The 19,363-nt window shown below is 45.4% G+C and overlaps 1 protein-coding gene across 1 annotated transcript; it reads right to left on the bottom strand.

The window, feature by feature from the left end:
• Positions 1 to 55: 55 nt before the first annotated feature.
• On the bottom strand, positions 56 to 18,924 carry plekhn1 (pleckstrin homology domain containing, family N member 1). Its single transcript, XM_084334037.1, has 16 exons — positions 18,756 to 18,924; positions 16,217 to 16,307; positions 15,287 to 15,448; positions 13,531 to 13,611; positions 12,884 to 12,974; positions 10,020 to 10,153; positions 9,181 to 9,330; positions 7,362 to 7,442; positions 7,128 to 7,203; positions 6,689 to 6,834; positions 6,231 to 6,383; positions 5,178 to 5,420; positions 4,459 to 4,623; positions 3,269 to 3,499; positions 2,985 to 3,036; positions 56 to 951 (listed from the first exon to the last, which is right to left on the bottom strand). The coding sequence occupies exons 1-16, from the start codon at positions 18,827 to 18,829 to the stop codon at positions 767 to 769; spliced, it is 2,115 nt and encodes a 704-aa protein (XP_084190163.1). The 5' UTR covers positions 18,830 to 18,924; the 3' UTR covers positions 56 to 766.
• Between the last annotated feature and the right edge of the window lie 439 nt (positions 18,925 to 19,363).

The raw sequence follows: 19,363 nt of genomic DNA on the forward strand, positions 1-19,363 counted from the left end.
TACTCTACTTAACCTTCAGAATAGCAAAGAAACAAGTCATAAGAGATTTTCTTAATTATTTTTTTTATTATTTCCAAATATAAATAAAACACCTCAAACAAAGCAAACAAGCCATACAGAGATTGATACGTTGCAGTATTCAGAGTAGCATAAGCACAACGCAGGCCATCCGTTCAGACCACCTCTGTTTGCCTTGCTGTTCTTAACACAATAAAATAATGAATATACAAATGTACATGCTATGACAACTACGCTCTGATGGAATGTTGTTTTTAGCTGTGAAGGGGGGGGGGGGGGGAACAATAATATAAACACATGTAAACAACAGGACGGCATGTAAGAAAATGCTCATAAATAATAATAATATAACACAAAAAAATAACGTAAGTCTGTCGGTGCTGCGTATGACAGCCGTAACAACGCAACTATACAGAATAAATTACAAAAATAGCATTTTCAAGCACTCAAGTATGTACATTTTGCAGTTGGGTCTTGCTACATGCTACGTGGAATAGGCAGTGATGGTATCCTCTCCGTTACATATCGTGTGTTATTTTTGCCGGAGGTCAGTCGCACATTCCTCTTTGCGGCCGCACCTCTGCTTCACCGCACAACATCTAACAGCCGCCGTTCAAGGCCTCACAGCGGAGCGTACTGTATATGTTGCAGGCGAGAGATGGTCTTTGATAGTGGGTTTTTATTATGCCTCTGATAGAGATCTGCTGTTTGCACACGTCCATACGAGTGCTGGGTCCATTGTTTTGTTTTATGACCATCTCTGCTGCGTTGCCATGGCACCAAGGCCTCTGGCCCCAAAGTCTAATCCCGTCCGGTGTGGTGAAATTCCAGACATGGGTTGAATCATCCCGGCGTTACAGTCATACTCCCAAATGTTGTCATAGTCCATTTCCTGGTCATCTGGTTCTGTGGGTTCAAGGTACGAGTTGAGATCTGTGGGGGCGACAGACAATTCCCATGCATTTAGTTTCAGACAATGAAACACAAACCTCACCCTAGTTGAGCAAACTTGGACCAGGTCCAAAATCACTTATGTGTGTGCGTGTGTGTGTGTGTGTGTGTGTGTGTGTGTGTGTGTGTGTGTGTGTGTGTGTGTTGGACGGCCTTGTCCCTAACATATAATCTCACTGTGCAAATGGCAGTGGTGTAAAGTAACAAAGTAAAAGTTAAGTAATTTTTGGGAGTAGCCTATCTATACAGTTTTTATATTTATTGTGACTTTCACTTTTACTTCACTACACGACATTAAAATGATACGTAAAAATATGATTTTAATGTAGTGGAGTAAAATTTTTTTAATGATTAACATTGAATGAGTATCATTGGGCACTTCGTTACTCACTACAAAATAAAATCGGAATATAATCGTCTCATCAGTTATTCGGACTGTATAAATCAAAGCCTCTAGGTGGCAGTATACATAAGAGAACAGTCAATCGCTCCTACACATGTAGAAGAAGATCATTCGTGCGCGAACAACTGGCGCTCTCATCAAGACAAGTTGAGACATATCTGCCACAAGACCAAACACTAACAAACGGCATTAGCAGTAATATGAGAATTAAAAATATTATATCACAAACCGCTTTCATTACCAATGGATGTGCACAATGAATCAATGATGTATCTTGTAAATAATCATCTTTAGGAGTCCTCAGTTTACATGGTCCTAATGCTATGCTACTACAGCCACGTACAACCGGGTACTTTGGCTTTTCACGTCATGCCTACTTTTGGTGGAAAACACAGACGCCAATCCTATAGGCAGCTTTTGTATACTCAACTATAGAAACTAGTAATTTTACATGTTTGTTTTGTTAGTGCATCAAATTTTGTCAAGCAGTTGCTTTCCAACACTGGGCGCCATCAACTGCTATTTTGAAAAAAAATCTTTAGCCATGCAAGAGGATGAGGGAGGGAGGGAGGGAGAAATATACATTTAATTAATTAGATACAGTTTAGAGACTAACTTTTACTTTAACGTTACTACTTTTGAAGTACATTTTAACACCAGATAAATACATTTGATACTCAAGTACATTTAATGTGAGCTACTTTAAGACCTTTACTCAAGTGATTTTCCTATGGGTGACTTTAACTTTTACCGGAGTCACTTTCATGTAAGATATCTTTACTTTTAACTGGTGTCTGGTAGTTTAGGATTCCAATACAACACCACCTTTACATTAGTTCTCAGTGTTCAGGAAAACGTGCAAACTATCAGATGACATTTCAAGTGTTAGAAGCCGGGGTCATATCTTAGGTTAAATCTGTAACCCTCATAGAAAAGCAATAACCCTGGTTATTGTTTTGTGTGTGTGTGATAAAAAAGAACCCATGAGAGGCCAGCTCTGGTCCAGTTGTGTGCTGTCAATCAAAGCTCAATAGTAACCCTGTCTGGAACAGTGTTCCGTTACACTGCTGCCCCCCCCCCCCCAACACGAGACACCTGCACACATGGCATTTACAGCTGCCCTGAGCTCCATTTCATTGGCACATATGCGCATTTTCTGCACTTTCAATTCTGCCCGCTGTCTGCACCCTGACAAGCCAAAGTCCGGTGTCCGGCCGGCTCGTGGCTGTATTTCAGTGTTGGCGGTGTTGGCGCGAGCGATGTCCTTGGTGGTATTTAGGTGGACGGCTAACCATGTTAACTTTCATACCTCACACGCGTCAAAGGGGATGTGGCGCGGTGGCAGCAGTGCCGTGGCCTTGGTTTGAGATAGTGAGCATTGTTTCTTCGCGGCAACACAAACACATCAGTAGCGTCAGAACCTCCCTCTTTGACCAAACCCAAATAATCTTTTACCTTTCCACTTCCGAGTTGATCGGCGTGACACAAATACTTTGAAAATAGCTCGAGCCATATAGAAAGATATATACTGAAGCCCACACACACGCTGCACATAAACAGAAAGAATGTTCCCTTGTCATCAGGTTTATGTTTGCATGCCTACAGTTCTTACCTGGTGAGTAATCATATGGCAGTTGAGTGGTGGTGCTTGACGGGATCAGCCTCTGAAAAGATGAGGATATGCGGTTACTTCCCCTGGTCTTGTATAACAAACACGCCCGTTCGTTCACCCAAATAGCTGTTTCATCTTTCACACCTGTTCAAATATCCCCTGTGGTACTGGTGCATGCGCTGTGTTGGGAACATACAAGACACCACTGCTGTAGGTTATACTTCAGCATTCCAGAAACCAGAGCGTCCTGGGAGATGATGTGAGTGTGTGTGTGTCCTCCTCACCTGGTCTGGCACTGGGGCGGGCAGCAGCTTTAGTCTAGAGACGGCCTCGGCTCTCTGCTCCGCTTGACATTGTCGGTTCTCCATCTCCAGGCCCGTTGTGTGGCCCTGTGAGTTGGTCAGGACCAGGCTCCTCCTGCAGCGTCTGCTCATGGGAGGGGTTTGCAGCTGGAAGGTGTTGGGCAGGAGCTGGGGGCCCTGCTGATGCTGCTGTGGTGGCCCTCGCCAGTTTTGCTGTGGAGGAACATAGGGAAAACAATTAGGAAACACTGTTAATTTCTGATCAGCTACAGACTTTCTGATTCTCTGGCAGTAGCCTTGCAAACATACTGTCTTATGCACAGTGGATACTGTCTTATGCACAGTGCATACTTTCTTATGCACAGTGGATACTGTCTTATGCACAGTGCATACTTTCTTATGCACAGTGCATACTTTCTTATGCACAGTGCATACTTTCTTATGCACAGTGGATACTGTCTTATGCACAGTGGATACTTTCTTATGCACAGTGCATACTTTCTTATGCACAGTGCATACTTTCTTATGCACAGTGCATACTTTCTTATGCACAGTGGATAAGAAACTTTCTTATGCACAGTGGATACTTTCTTATGCACAGTGCATACTTTCTTATGCACAGTGGATACTTTCTTATGCACAGTGGATACTTTCTTATGCACAGTGGATACTTTCTTATGCACAGTGCATACTTTCTTATGCACAGTGGATACTTTCTTATGCACAGTGGATACTTTCTTATGCACAGTGCATACTTTCTTATGCACAGTGGATACTTTCTTATGCACAGTGCATACTTTCTTATGCACAGTGCATACTTTCTTATGCACAGTGCATACTTTCTTATGCACAGTGGATACTTTCTTATGCACAGTGCATACTTTCTTATGCACAGTGGATACTTTCTTATGCACAGTGCATACTTTCTTATGCACAGTGCATACTTTCTTATGCACAGTGGATACTTTCTTATGCACAGTGCATACTTTATTATGCACAGTGGATACTTTCTTATGCACAGTTATTGATCAATTAATCATCGGGTGACCGAGCCTCTGCCCATGTGCAATGCGACAGACACTGTTGCCAATGTGTGTGCCTACTGGTTAACAGCAGGCTGGCAGTGTGGTTGTAAACTGAGCTTATGGATCTAGTAGCAGTGACCCACTTACTGCTTGCCTGGTCGGGTTCTGCTCCTCCTGAGCATACACGTCAGGGGTGCAGGGCTCATCGTATAGCGGCGACAGGGGCTGGCGGGGGGAACACATGTCTGAGTGGCGCTGGTGGCTGTTGAAGGAGTAGTTGAGGGACGACTGGGGGGTGCTCCAGCTGTTGGACTAATCACAGAGAATTCAGACAAATCCAGGGGTTAGTTAGATGGTCAAGTGCAAATCAAAGGGCCATTCTCTTGTCTCTCTCTCTCACGCTCTGCAGGCTAGCAGAAGCTGATCACATAAGCCACACTTAGTCGGGTTACCAAGCGAGAGGACTGGGCTGACCCAAGATATGATCTACAGGAGCGCTAGCGTGTCAACTGGAATCTGCAGTCAAGTCTGGAGAAAGCCTTCAGTATATTTACTGTACTAATAAACAGACGTCCTCTCAGAGGTGGTAAAATATTCCCATGAGTGTTGTCTCACGTCTTGTTTAGGAAGCCTAACGGTGAAGGTTAATGAATGTCCTGCACTTCAAGGTAACGCTGTGGCTCTGCCAAAAAGGATCATCCTTTAGCCTCAATTAGCCACACGCTACTGTAGCTGTATTTATTTACACTGTATGTAACACGGTCTACTTGTTGTCCTGGTTTATTTCAGTTGCTGCACACATGACACAGTGAAGCCAGGCTCCAGGGGAATATTAAGTTAATGAGTTAGACGCCAGTCTGAAGTACCTTGACTAGGGGGGCCTTCTCCACACGCTGCGGGCTGGCACGATGCATGGCTGAGTAGGGCTTGCTGTAGATCTGAGACAGCATCGGCCCCTCAGAGGGCAGGAGGTAGGAGCTGCGTTGGGGGGAGGAGTAGCGAAGTGACAAAGGTCGCAGGTCACGCTCGAGCCTGGTGTGGGACGACACGCTGTTGCTCCTGCTGCCCAGACGGGCAGTCTCGACGGAGGAGGGCCGACTGGAAGTGTACTGCAGAGACAATACAGAGGGCAAAAGGTCAACCAGGAGGTGTGGCATCACAACCACTGAGTCCTGTTCAAACAAACTGGTCCGCTTCTCTACAGAATCAGGGTTCTAAATCATCAGGACGTTTTTGTTTGTGTGAATAGGAACCAGTGAAGTAGATGTTATTGGCTAGAGCGTGAGGGAAGAAGGTCCTATCAACATAATTGGGAATGGGGAGGCTCGAGGTCAGAAGCCCACACACGTAGAACAAAATCGTCTTCTCCACTTCAAGCTAATTGGATGGGCAGCCTGCTTAACGAGGGTCCCTCTCCGAGGGAGTTAGGTGAAGGTCTTGATAGTGTGCGGCACTTCAAATTAATCTCAAAGACTCTCCAGTTAACAGGCAACTTTCGATTGCTGAGTCAGCATGTGATGTGAGTGCCCCTTATTTTCCCAGATCAAAGTGATCTTTATGGGGAGATGCTGTTTTGAGAAAAACTACCAACTCTGTTATGATATTTTATTGGGGGAGCTGATCATCGGCAGCTGAGCCTTTGTAGTTGTAATGGGAGCAGTGTTGTCTGAAGACCTTGGTTAATAATTAATGCTTGGGAAAGAAAAGGCTCCTCTACTGCTGAGCTCAGCTCAACTCCACCAAAAGAAACAAGTGTTTTCAGACGATGCAGAGTTGTGCTCCCATTGGCTTTATAACTGCAGCCGTGTCCATATTGCAGTGCTATATGCATTAGCTTCGGTTACTCAGTCCAAATATGATTTTGTGTGATAATAGTATAGTTCTTTCTTTCAGCATACAGTAGTCGTGTGTTCACTTACACATAGAGGCTCTGTGTATCCTGGGGAGAGGGGGCTGTCCTCGTATCTGGGGGGCTGGAGGTTGTAGGACCCACGTCCGCTCTGTGATTGGCTGTGTCTCAGCGAGTCACTCAGTCCCTGGCTGTTGCCACTCCACCTGTCAAACTGGGGAGCCTGGGAGGTGAGAAAACATAACAATGCGATTAACACCCAACACCAAAACTCAGAACAAAGGAACACAGCTTATAGACTGAAGGTAAGGTATTACCTCATACATATAAGTAAGTAGCAGGAAGCCCAGACTACAGAAACTTTTCATGTTGATTTACAAACAAGGAAGGGCTATTCTTCTGTTTGTTTTTCCTTTTACACTCCACGCCAGGTGAGCAGATAGCTGATAGTTATGGGTCACCGAGGTGCCGCTGTGAAGGGCTTTATTGTGTGCAGAGTGCCCCGAATGGGAGCAGGGCGTGCCTCACCTCTCTGTGTGTCGGGGTGTAGATGATGTCATAGACGGGGGGCGGGGGGGTGAGAACGGGGACGTCGGTGGCTTTGAAGTGCTGTATCCAGTCACAGAAATCTGTCTTACCCAGGCAGGACACCACTATGGGGTTGATCATCTTCCCTATTGGGGAGGAGGGAATGGGGTCACAAAGCAGGTCGTTTGGTTCATTTGCTCATTGGAATGTGCTATGGTTAGAATGTCATTCATTGAGGATAAAGCCTGCTCATTCATGGCTCGTTACGCTGTATGACGCGAGTCGATTCATGAAAAAAGGGCTACTTAGGCTACAACATGCGTAAGAATGTACATTCATGGCAGTCCATACTTACATATATACATACAAAACAGAACCAACATCCTTAAGAGGTCATAATAGGCCTCACTAGACACTATTTACTTTATGCTCAATTTACCTTCAATCATGAATGTGTTGGGCTTGACGTCTTGGCAGGGTGTGGTCACAGTGATCATGTTCAGTGGAAGTTTGCCCTGTAATCATACAAATGCCGTTACACACCAGGAATACACACCAAAATATCATAACAAAGGCAGAGGACATACAGTTGTAGGTATTTTGTCATGGAATCTTTCTTTTGCCCATGTATGCACTGCATACTTTACACAGCGCATGAAGAAATGAGTGCTACCTTGTAGAAGAGTCCATTGTTTTCCTCCGACAGGATGATCAGAGTGGCTGGGTACATCACCAGGAGTCTGTCATGCTGCTCCTATGGAGACAAGAACATCAGAGGAATTGAGCTTTGTGTATGTGTGAATTATAGTTATCAATATTCTGAAAAGGGATATATGATTTAGCTTTTTTTGGTGTTGTGAACTGATTTGGGGGCATTTTCCAGCATTTATGGGGTAATTTTATCGAAAACCCTTCACAGTAATGTTGATGCTTATTTAGTGCAAAAACATATTAGATTTTCCACCACCTTGAATTGTATTTTAAAAACATATCAAACCTTAGGTCCGATTGCTATTTATTGCTAGGGACATTTTTGGTGGATAATTCCTGGAATTATCAAAAGTTGTATACGGCTTGTTGATATCTAATTGTGCTTTGAAGATCTTGACCAATGAACTTGATGGCTCAGCACATAAATACCAAAGTCAACAACCTGATGGAAACAAGACGAAAGTCTTTCTCAGGTCTGCATCCTCTTAACAATTGTATGTATTGAGCTGTACTGTACTGTACCCATTCTGCAATCTGTTAATAAACTTTTCAATCAATCAATGGCCAATCATCACATGATATGTCCACATAAGTGCCTGACACATACCCTGAAAGTTTCACTAGAATCGACCACTAGGGGGTGTTACAAACAACAAATATGTGTGGCATAACACAATTCAGACTATAAATCAAACATTATTTGTTCAATCATCAAAGAATTTGTCCAATCATTACAAAACTCGAAGGATATGTTTTATAACACTTTTGAACCATTTGTGTGAAATTATTTTGAAAACGATTGCAGCTATATTTATTATTAGGGCATGCCGGCTAGTGGAAGTTTGCACTCCACTAAGCGCAGCTTTCTAGTTTTCTATACGATCAGTTTTCTTTCCCTTTCTTTTCCAAACAACATTCCCATAATTCCCAATTTCAAGATATTTTTAATGAACGTTGGTAGTCATTATGTAACTTACTTCCTACACGTTTTAAAACCCCAGCATGGTCTCGAGTTAAACCAGTTAGCAGAGGCAGTTAGCGGGGGCATTTAATAAAGGCAAGGGCGGACTGGAAGTGTAATGTGTTTCTTCTCCCTTTCGCAGGGCGTGTCTGAGAGACAGCTGACATTCCAGCTGTGAGGTGAGTCGAAGAGAAAAGGCCTCCCACACCCCTGGCTCTAAGTCTCACGCACTTCAATAAGAGCTGCCGCCATTTCCCACAAGATCATTAATCGCAGCTACTATACCTGGCGCAGGCCGTGTCATGACTGCTGCTTTTATTGAAGCCGCGTCAGCATTATTTATTTGTCTTCATGTCTGATTCGGTTACCATGGTGCCATATACACAGTGTTTCATCAGTGGCTCATAGGTAGTTATGACCGTAAAATGTTGTTCCATAGGAAATAGCGACAGAGGTGAATAACAGCAGACGTGCGCTGTGAATCCCCCACCCATGACACTCGTTCCTTACGTTGCAATGAGGTAATCTGTATGTTGTGTAACTTCAGAGGTACGTGAGTCACTTGGGATGCAGAGCCAGTGTTATGTTACTGCTGTCCATCATGTCAGAATTTCCAGAATTTGTCTACAGCTACTCCCACCTGTCTACAGCTACAATCCCATAAATAGTCAAGAACGGCTCTTTTAAAGGCCAGACAGTGAGCGGAGTGACATGTGATGATGTGATAACATATCACACAGACAGTGAGTGGAGCCAGACGTGTGATAATGTATTGGACACAGTAAAGCCCCCCCCCCCAACAGTTAATCAGTGTGTTTACCTGGCAGGGCAGGTGCTGCAGTCTGACTTTAGTCACGTAGGCGATGGATCCGAGGCTGTCTCGCTGCGAGCCCTCCCACTCGTAGATGGGCTCTCTGTTTACAGAGTTCCTCAGCTCCTCTCGGCCCTCGGCTCTCTCATCCTGGTTTACCTATAGACACACAGGGGGGGCATTTGCATGAGTGATGACGCGTTTACAGAAGTAAAGGGACATGAAGGGGAAAAAAGGATGTCAGTTGGTCTCGTGGGGCGCAGACTGAACTTTGCCCCGCAGCAAAATCTAAACAAGTTAGGTTGGGTTTTATTGGAGGGGGGGGGGGGGTTTATCAGGCTTGTAGATCAAAATTCTTGTCAGCTTTATTTGTCTTTCTTTGTGGTGATGCATCCAGATCCCTTGTTTCACCGGTGTGTGTGTCGTCATCCGTTCCCCACACCTGGGGGGGGGGGGGGGGGGGGGGGGGGTAGTCACCGTCTTAACCCGGAGCAGATGCTCTGGTCTGATGTGGTCAGCGCTGCTCCCCTGGACGCAGCCCTCAGGGAGATGGCATCACTGACCTACTTGACTCAACACAGCCCCGCGCCTACATCCTGTTGATGGTTCACCACCACATGGCTTATAGGCCAGGGCCCTGCCCTGCCTAATCCACCACCAGATACTGTAGATTGCGAAACCAGCCAAAACGCACAGGCTTATTTGGATTTGAACAGCTGATGTCGGCCGTTGTGTCACGCACGCACACGTGCGGACACACACACAAACACACACACCAACACATTATGCAGTCTGTTCCACTGTGTGTTTGATGAAATGTCATACTGTAAAAAAAATTGTGTTTTTACCTTGACTCTGGTGAAGGTCTCGGGTGCTATGGCGGTGCCCCCGTTGGCCTCTATGTTGTCTTTGAGCAGGCCAAACCACAGGTCCATCTCTTCCTGGTTGGCACAGTAGATGATGATGGGGTTGAGGCTGACACCTGCAAGGGGCAAAGGTCACAGGGTCAGAGAGGGTCTTCGGGGGCTCGAGGGCAGAACTCTTTTTCGGAAAGTATTTCGCAATAGCGGTGAATCATTCTGACGTGACAGCATTTAACATAAGAAGAGTCGATACCCGGATGCTTCCGACTTCAATGGCCGCCGTGGGAATCGAGTCAGTTCTTCCCGAACAAGGTCATTCAGTCATGAGAACTTTCAGAAAACCTATCTACCACATCACTCTCACTTACTCACCACCTTGAAATTCTGAAGCTGCGATTATTTGCTGATAATTACCGTTGAAGCTTCGAAAACCCAAATGCATGGTAATTGGGACAGTCCTGGTACTGTGTATAGACTGCAGACCACTCCACCCTCTTGGGTGTTTACAACATGTTACCGTCACATGTTAAACACACTAAATTCAACCCACGTCTACCTATTGTGGAAAACAACCCCTGCTTTTCTCTCTATGTGGCCTTTTTTATTTTATTTTATTTAATTACATTTTAATTACAGTGAACAGTTCCTCCCACAAACTGCTTACTCAGGGAGGAATGCACAGGACCTGGGTGAATAGAGCTGCTAACCCAGGGAGGAATGCACAGGACCCGGGGTGAATAGAGCTGGAATCTCCCACACATACCAGAGAGATAAACTGTGGAGATAGCCCCGGTTTATTCGGCCCCATGGCTTTGTCATTGCCAGGAACCGTAGCCTGCTGACGGCTCCCTAATAAGCAGTCACGCTGGTCCCATTGGTTTTCTCTCCATTCATCCGAGGCCTTAATTTTAGACCTTGATTGTGGCACTCCCTTGAAACTGCCATTTTCTCCCACAGTTCAAGTGAGGACAGTGACTGAGTGGCAAATATGCAGACTCATAGGCTGTGATATAATGTCTCCCAGAATATCTCCCTTGTTAGTGAGGTTATTAACTGTTATTAAATGTCATTAAGTCATTATCTACCTCCAGGACTCTCAACTCCTTACAGGAATCACCGCCATCTTAACTCTAACCATGTGAGATTGTCCGGGAATTTTTCCAGAGCTTGCTGGGGAATTTACTGGAGTGTGTTGCGTCACTCCTCCAAGTTAACTCCAAACGGGACTCTATACAAACGCTGATTCATATTTCAGAGCTCAGCCGGAGGAAGACACGAGTTTTTCTCGGGCGCTATCTCTGCTGTAGATCTCTCACTTGACTCAGAGTTCACGCTACCTCGACACATGTGTTTCCTGTCAGTAACGCCTCCCTTTGGGTAAATAAAGGCTCTCACAGAACAAGGGAAAGATTTGAAACACGATACTTAATAAGAATTGGTTTGTTCCGGGAAAAATACCGTCAAAGGTCAGATGGTGTGGCGACGTCAGAGAAAGTCAACATTTTGACAGCTGGCTTCTGTCGGATTTCAAAAACATGGTAATAATAAGAGAATACAAATACACCTTATACGCCGTGACTGAAACTGACTTCCCGTGCTGTTTCTTTTTACTCATAAAATGTACATGGGTGCTTTGCTGAGTTTCGTACATACAGGGATATCCAGCCAAAAGGACATGGCACTCGAGTCACTACAGGCCATTTTAGGCACCCGGACGCGTGAATACTTTCGACAACAAATGTTTGTTTCCGCGTGCGAGTTTTGCGCTCTGATTGGCCAGGTCATGTGACATGTGCGCCAATAGTGGGACAGCAAGTTCTGCGCCTATTTCCAGGTCTAACAGCCTGCAAACTACCTGGCGTTCTATTGCCATGCTCTAAGACAAACTCTAACCATAACCAACTTCGAAAGAGTGCCTAAGCTTAACCGTCGAAAGAAGGGCAGGCATTCTATCGCCATGCTCTAAGACAAACTCTAACCTTAACCAACTTCGAAAGAGCGCCTAAGCTTAACCAGTGTAGACACTTGCGGTCCCACGATTGGGCGTACATGTCACATGACCAGAAATGACCTGGCCAATCAGAGACGCGGAAACAAACATTTGTTGTCAAAAGTATTCAGGCTACCCAGACATTTGTTTTCCTACTCTGTGAAAAGAAGTCATGTTGGTGATCCAAGGGTCTTGGGACTATTCAGAGATCAAATGCTAAGTGGCATCGCTACTGGGCAATAAGCTGAGTAGCTTTAGGAATGTGCTATAGATTATAAGTAGTGACACGGATAAGAGTGAGCGCTGGCCTTTTTGGCTCGACAGCCGGGCTGGTTTAGGTGCACCTGTCGTCTAACAAGGGAGGGGGTGTTCAAGGCCAGCGTGGGCCCCCTGACCGAGGGCGAAGGGGCCCAACTCTCGTTAGTCCCGAGGTTGAGTGGAGGTGAAGAGGGTCACGGCGTGTTTGAATCGTTGGAATGTGGCACCCTAGGAAACTTTGTTCTGGGATTTAGAAAGTACATTTCTACTCCCAAAGCAATGAGAGGGACAAACATAGCTGACCCACCGGTGAGAGTGAAAGTAATCGTTTAGCAGGGACAAACTTCCTAGAACACTAGCAAGGACTCTGGGAGGGACCTCTTCTTGGTTACTTTTGAGAATTAGGCCACTACTGTTGATGCTTGAACTCAATGAACCGTTGAATTGTGAACGTACTGTCATATGAACCAGTTCAGTTCCAACTGATTGATTAGCAAGAATCAACAACACAACTAATAAAAACTGACGGCAGATGATGGCACCTTCCCAAGGCTCAGTGCCAATGTTCACGTCCTTTCAGGTGAAGCTCATGCTAACATACCGTTGATTTGGAAGGCAAATTCCTGGGGTTTGCTGTGGTTGCAGTTCTGCTTCAGGTTATGAATGTTGAGTTCTTTCAGAGGAAGAGTTCCCTGTACACAAAAATAAAAAACATTGAGTCATCAGGTATAATAAACCATAGCTTACTAGATAGAATAAACTATGATAGATATTCCTCATTATTCGTACAGACAGTAAAAAAAATTCAGTTCTCGTTCAACGTTATGACTCATGAATGAGCTGACTATTTTAACTCCAAATGAACAATATGCAGCTAATTTGTTTGAAACTGAGGCTATATAGTTTGAAATTGAGGTCAGCCTGAAATCGATGATATATTCAGTCATCATCTACTTAATGACTAATGACTTAATGATGACTGTATGCGATTGCTGACATGTCTCCTCCTCACACAGAGTCTAGCTCCGACAGACGGCGTAAAACAATGATTAGCGGCGGCTCATGCTTTATGAGACAGTTTAAGAGACGGAATCTTCTACTTTTGTTGATCCACACGCAGCTGGTTGGCAGGGGACACGTGTCTAGAGGGTTTCCTTTTGTTTCTTTCTAAGGTTGATTGATATGAGGAGCCATCATAGCTCAGAGGGCTGGATGGTTAATGATATTGTCTGGTCAAGCGAGACCCACCTGATATGTGAGTCCAGTTGTGTTGTTTGAAACAAAATGAAGGTGCGTCTGGAAGAGGTCCAGGTAGCAGTCATGCACATCCTGTAGAGAGAGAGGTGAGGACATTATAGGTTAGATCAATCCACTCTTAACCCTTTCACTGCCACACTACAGAACGTTAACCGTCTGTAGTGTGGTAGTGAAAGGTTAAATCTTCTGTAGTGTGGTAGTGAAAGGGTTCAGTGAGAATAAGGCTTTTGAACCTCATAGCAGGAAAACACAATCCTTGCATTTATTATTGCATTTCCTTATTCCATTCTAGTTTCGTACTGCATAGGACCTGGTGTGGCATAACAGACAGACAACCCTTTGCCACTGTAATCTAAAGATTATTCAACTATAAAATCTGTGCCCTGGCCAATGTCCAACAATCAATATCCTGTGTTTCCAAAGGGCAGCTATTGTGCTTAATGATCCTGTAACGTTGTGTCAACTTGCGCATACTGAGTCAGAAGGTGCCTAAAGGAAGCGCTCTGCTCGACTGGGATCATAAGGATGTCAGGATTGTCTCATAAGAGCGTTAAGTGTGATTTATAGTCATTTCCGTCTGTTTGACAGGCACGCTTTTTTCTCTGGTTCATATGTGACTGACTTGTTTTTCAACTGCAGATGAGTAATATGTCCTTCTGTCCTTTTTGTGGTCCCCTTGTTACAATACAGTGTGTTATTTTGCCTTCGTGACCTCATCGAACACCCCCATTCCTCAGTTCAATCTTCTTTCTTTCGATAAAATTACCCCAATCGATAGAATTACCCCTATAATACCTACATGCTCCCTGTTTTACTCTACTGTATGGAATGTATCACATGGACAACACCACTCATTAGCGACATGGAGGTCTTTCAGAACCATTTTGTGCGATTTTATGACAGGATATAAGTTAACCAACCAAAAACGCATTACCGACCTTCGAGCTATGACCAGCCTATGACCACAATCTAATTCCCTCAAACTCTTTGAGGACATCAAACAAACAACCAAAGATCTATCTACGGTGTGTTTAGAAGGCCTGGTTGAGGGTAGAAGAAGAGAGCCAAAACGAAGGTGCAGGAAAAACATGGCAGAATGGTCTCTAACCTCAACAACTGGACCACAACAAACGTCACCTGCAAAGACCAACGGAGAGCTCTTCCATGTGTAGATGTGAAACACGATGACCCCATAAATGATGAAAAATGCCGCCAAATCAGTTCACAAAGCCAAAAAAAAAGCAGAAGCAAAGCAAAAGCTTCATTATTCTTTCTTTTTTGACAGTGTGGTCTGTGTGTCACAACAACTCTTGACAAACTGCAGTTCCCACAGTTGGGAGCCGGTGACTCCTCAACCAGTCCCTGGGATCAGAGGAAAACTCTCTCTGCCCTGAGGTCGTCTCTCTCAGAGATATTTCACAACGCCATCAGAAGCGTAGCATGTTCAAACACAGGCTACGGCCTCCTTCCCGTTGGATTAATCACAGCCGCCACGTCAATGCGGGCGGACATCGCTCCCATGTGATTGGTGGCCTTGGGAGTAACATCCTGTGATCCGCACCTGCTCGTTTGGTTTTGTAATTGTCCGAGCATTCAGCTGGAGGGTGACTAACACGATGTTTCCTTGTGGGCTTGGGCATTGTTTTTAAGACCCCATTAACCACAGTGAAGTAGGATGAGGCATAGTGTTGGTTTTGTTTATAGGTCTTTATCGTGTGTGTGTGTGTGTGTGTGTGTGTGGCCTCACCTGGCAGTGAAGGAAGCGGAAGCGGACTTTGGAGCTGTGGATCATTCTCCCGTAGTTCTTGACGTTGATGCTGCTCTTCTTCCAGCCACTGGCAGGGTCGTAGGGGAAGGGAGGGTCCCACTTTATGTTCTCTATTGACTCCAAGTCTTTGTGGGTCATTTCCTGCAACCAATAATTTGTGTCAGATGACGTTAGATGTAACGCAGAGTGAATTCGCCGGATCAGATCTGGTGCTCAAATTAGCTTGACGTTGAGAAATAATGTAGTATTACACACACAAGTTGGCATAGGATCAATAGGAGGTGGTTGTTTAGGCGGTGGGGTATACTGCTGAGGGGAGGTGGGTATACTGCTGAGGGGAGGTGGGTTTACTGCTGAGGGGAGGTGGGTTTACTGCTGAGGGGAGGTGGGTATACTGCTGAGGGGAGGTGGGTATACTGCTGAGGGGAGGTGGGTTTACTGCTGAGGGGAGGTGGGTATACTGCTGAGGGGAGGTGGGTTTACTGCTGAGGGGAGGTGGGTTTACTGCTGAGGGGAGGTGGGTTTACTGCTGAGGGGAGGTGGGTTTACTGCTGAGGGGAGGTGGGTTTACTGCTGAGGGGAGGTGGGTTTACTGCTGAGGGGAGGTGGGTTTACTGCTGAGGGGAGGTGGGTATACTGCTGACAAGAAGCCCATGTGTTACTGTATATGGGGATTAGACTGCCTTGGGGTGATAGCCAGGGTGGCCTAGATGTAGGTGCGATACGTAGAAAGACCTTTCAGTTATGTTGTGTAAAATAACAATAAACCAATGTCCTTTTAAAATTAGACTGATAAGTGGCTCTACTCAGAATACCTAGAAAAGGGAAGCCATATACTCCATATATACCATGGACTACAGATGATTTGTTTTCATGTTTCTGACGATACTTCATCCTAGAGCTCCTTACCTTCCGGGGGGTGACCGTGCAGAGGATATTGATGATGCTGTTGGACTTCTCCTGTCCTTCTTGGGGAAACTTCTTGCGAAACAGGCGACTGCTGCTCGGGGCAGGGAGAGAGAGAGAGAGAGAGAGAGAGAGAGGAGAAAGTCATGTGTTACAACTCGCCCCACTGTGTTTACCATGCATGTCATGTTTGCTGAACAGTTAGCTCTTCAGCTGCAGATGTAAACGAGGGTTAAGTGGTGGAGGAATAATGGATTCCACCCTGAAGAGCGTCCCTGTTTTTGCTCGTCGGATGGAGATTATGACTCTGCATCATTTTGCATATCAGGCCCCCTCCCTCCCCCTCATTTCTCATAGCTGTCAAGTTCCTGTATGTATGTCATGAACCACTGACACAGTCCAGTTTTCACGTCAGATTTGAAAGACTTGAGTTTGATTCATGGTTCTTGTGTCTCACGTCGTATAGGTCGACCGGAGCCTCCGTTGTTGCCCGTGTGCGTTTCAATACCAGCCATTTAAATGAGAAGAACAATCGGGTCCTATGTCACGGGACAGGGAAGTCATGTATAGGGAAATCAGCATTCAATGCCCCCCTTTGTCCTCGCCTGATCCTCATCTATTATCATCAGTGTCACATCTCCATAAGGAAGCCAATCCGTGGCGTTGATAAAGCAGGGAGACGACTCTCGCAATCTCAATCTGGGAGTTTGTCTGCTTATCTGCCCATGTGTCATTTAAACGTCCTTCAGCACAACAACACAGGCTTTGTCTGCATTGTTGGGAATTGGGATCCGTCTAATCAGAAGAGCATCAATCATTAGAGGAAGAGATGACTCTTGCTCTTTTTTGAAAGGGGATGTTGTCGTTGTGGCCCTTGTTTCTCTTTAGGCAGCGAGCGGAGAACAAATATGATAATCATATACACTGATGCAATCCGCCGTTGGAGACCGAAAGAGGAATGTGGATAATAGCCAGTTACTGTATCCTCTGCACACCTAGCATTCTTCACATCACCACTTTGGCAAGTTGTACTCAGCGCTTTGGTTCTGCGGGGGACCGGCCGGACCTGTCCTAATTCACCAGCACAATGAAAAGAGTAGGGCAGCGAGATTTCCAGAAACTGGAACACTGGGGTTATTGTTGACTCCGAACAATCTATTCACCTGGGATTGTGTATCAGCGGCATTCATGTGCGGATCTGAGGGGAGAGTTCCGAGGGCCAACAGTCGGGGCGCGCCACCGCGCTGTTTTCATTTGAACACTAACGGCTCATGGTGGAACTATATGGTGGAACCATAATGAACAATGATGTGCCTGGACAGTCCTACACCATAGCATGTTTCAAGTTTGTTTATTATTTGTCACAAATAAAAATACACATTTTACAGTGAAATGCCTTGTTCTGTATGAGCCCCTGAGGATGTGCTTCATACAGTAAAAAAAAGTAAGTAAAAGAGGAATACACTAATATACAATGCAATATACAATCTAAAGTACAACCTAAGTACAATGAGTAAAAATTAGTAATAATGAGTAAAAAATTTGGTACAAATGCAGACAAGGATTGAATGACAATTTAAGGTAAGGTGCAAATGCAAATGAGCAATGAGGTATGGATGTGTAAATCTCTTTAATAAATATAATGTAGTGTTAAAGTGTCTAAAGTGAGTGTTAAGGTGAGTGTTTGTTTAAAGTGGGTGTGTGCAAGTGGATGTGTGTGCAATGAGTGTACTAGATGATGGGGAAGAAGGCTGTGGCAGTGGCTAATAACAAGCAGCTGTGGTGGTGACCCAACATGCCTGGGCATAGACTGTTGAAAACTAAGTGGACCTATACATTCAGATTAACCCTTTCACTAACCACACTACCAAATGGTTAACCCTTTCACTGCGACAATACAGAAGGTTAACCCTTTCACTGCCACACGACAAAGGGTCAACCCTTTCACTACCACACTACAGAAGGTTAACCCTTTCACTACCACACTTGTGGTGATGAAAGGGTTAACGTGGATCAATGCACCACATTCAAAGCAGCCCTATGATGAACACAGTAAGACAGTTAATGACTTCAAATCAGGTGTCATACACCAGATTTGATCGGTTTCATTGATGTAACGAGCCCCATGTGATAGTGATCATGGAAGGGGTCAGGTCCTGATATTGGAGGGAAACCAGATTCTCTGGCAGCTGAGCAGATCAACTTCACAGAGATGCAAAGCAGGAGGCAGATGGTAACCGGATCATCGACACGGTGGGCCAGACCGCCACCACGTCGCAAGGACACACGGCTGAGGGACTCTTCTGTGTTACTGTGTGATCCTGACCCTGGCCCCCATAAACCTTGCAGCCCTCTGGCTAACCCCTGGCTCCTCTAAAAAACCCTGAGAAATACCAAGGATTCCTTCCAGCTGAAACACACAGGGCTAAGATAACACCCTGTGACTTAGGGCATGACATTGTGCACCGTCTTGAACAAACATAATGACACAAGTACAGTAGAAAAGAACGCCAGGCATTCTGCCGGCTGTGGCTCTGCTTACCTGTTTCGGCGTATGAAGCTCTTGCTGGAGAATCTGAAGTTGTGTTGGGGAACACATGACATACTGCTCCCCATGGTGCTGTCCTGTGTGGGGCTGAGTGCTCCTCAATAGACGGCCTATTATTATTCCCTCTGTGACAGCGGGTGAGTGTAATCCAAGCAGTGCGATGCGTTCCTCACTGAAGTCAGTCTGTTACTGAGGGAGCAGTGGGCAGGCTGAGGGCTCTATAGACAGGGAGATTAAGGGGGCGGAGTTTGTAGGCTGTGTCAGGCTGAGGTTAGACTGTGGAGCATGTGTGTGTGTGTGTGTGTGTGTGTGTGTGTGTGTGTGTGTGTGTGTGTGTGCGTGCGTGTGTGTGTGTGTGTGCGTGCGTGTGTGTGTGTGTGTGTGTGTGTGTGTGTGTGTGTGTGTGTGTGTGTGTGTGTGAGAGACACACACACCAGAGGAGTTCACACCTTCCATGGGAGCCTCTGTTAAATCAATCCCAACAACAAAGACGGGGGTCTGGGAGAAGTGTGCCAATTCACACCTTCCCAAGAGCCAAATGGAGCTCATTGTGGACCATCACTAAAGACAGGTCACTCTGAATTGAGGCTGGATGGTGTGTG

This window comes from Notolepis coatsorum, assembly GCF_963971535.1.
Source record: "Notolepis coatsorum genome assembly, chromosome: 17".
Taxonomy (NCBI): Eukaryota; Metazoa; Chordata; class Actinopteri; order Aulopiformes; family Paralepididae; genus Notolepis; species Notolepis coatsorum.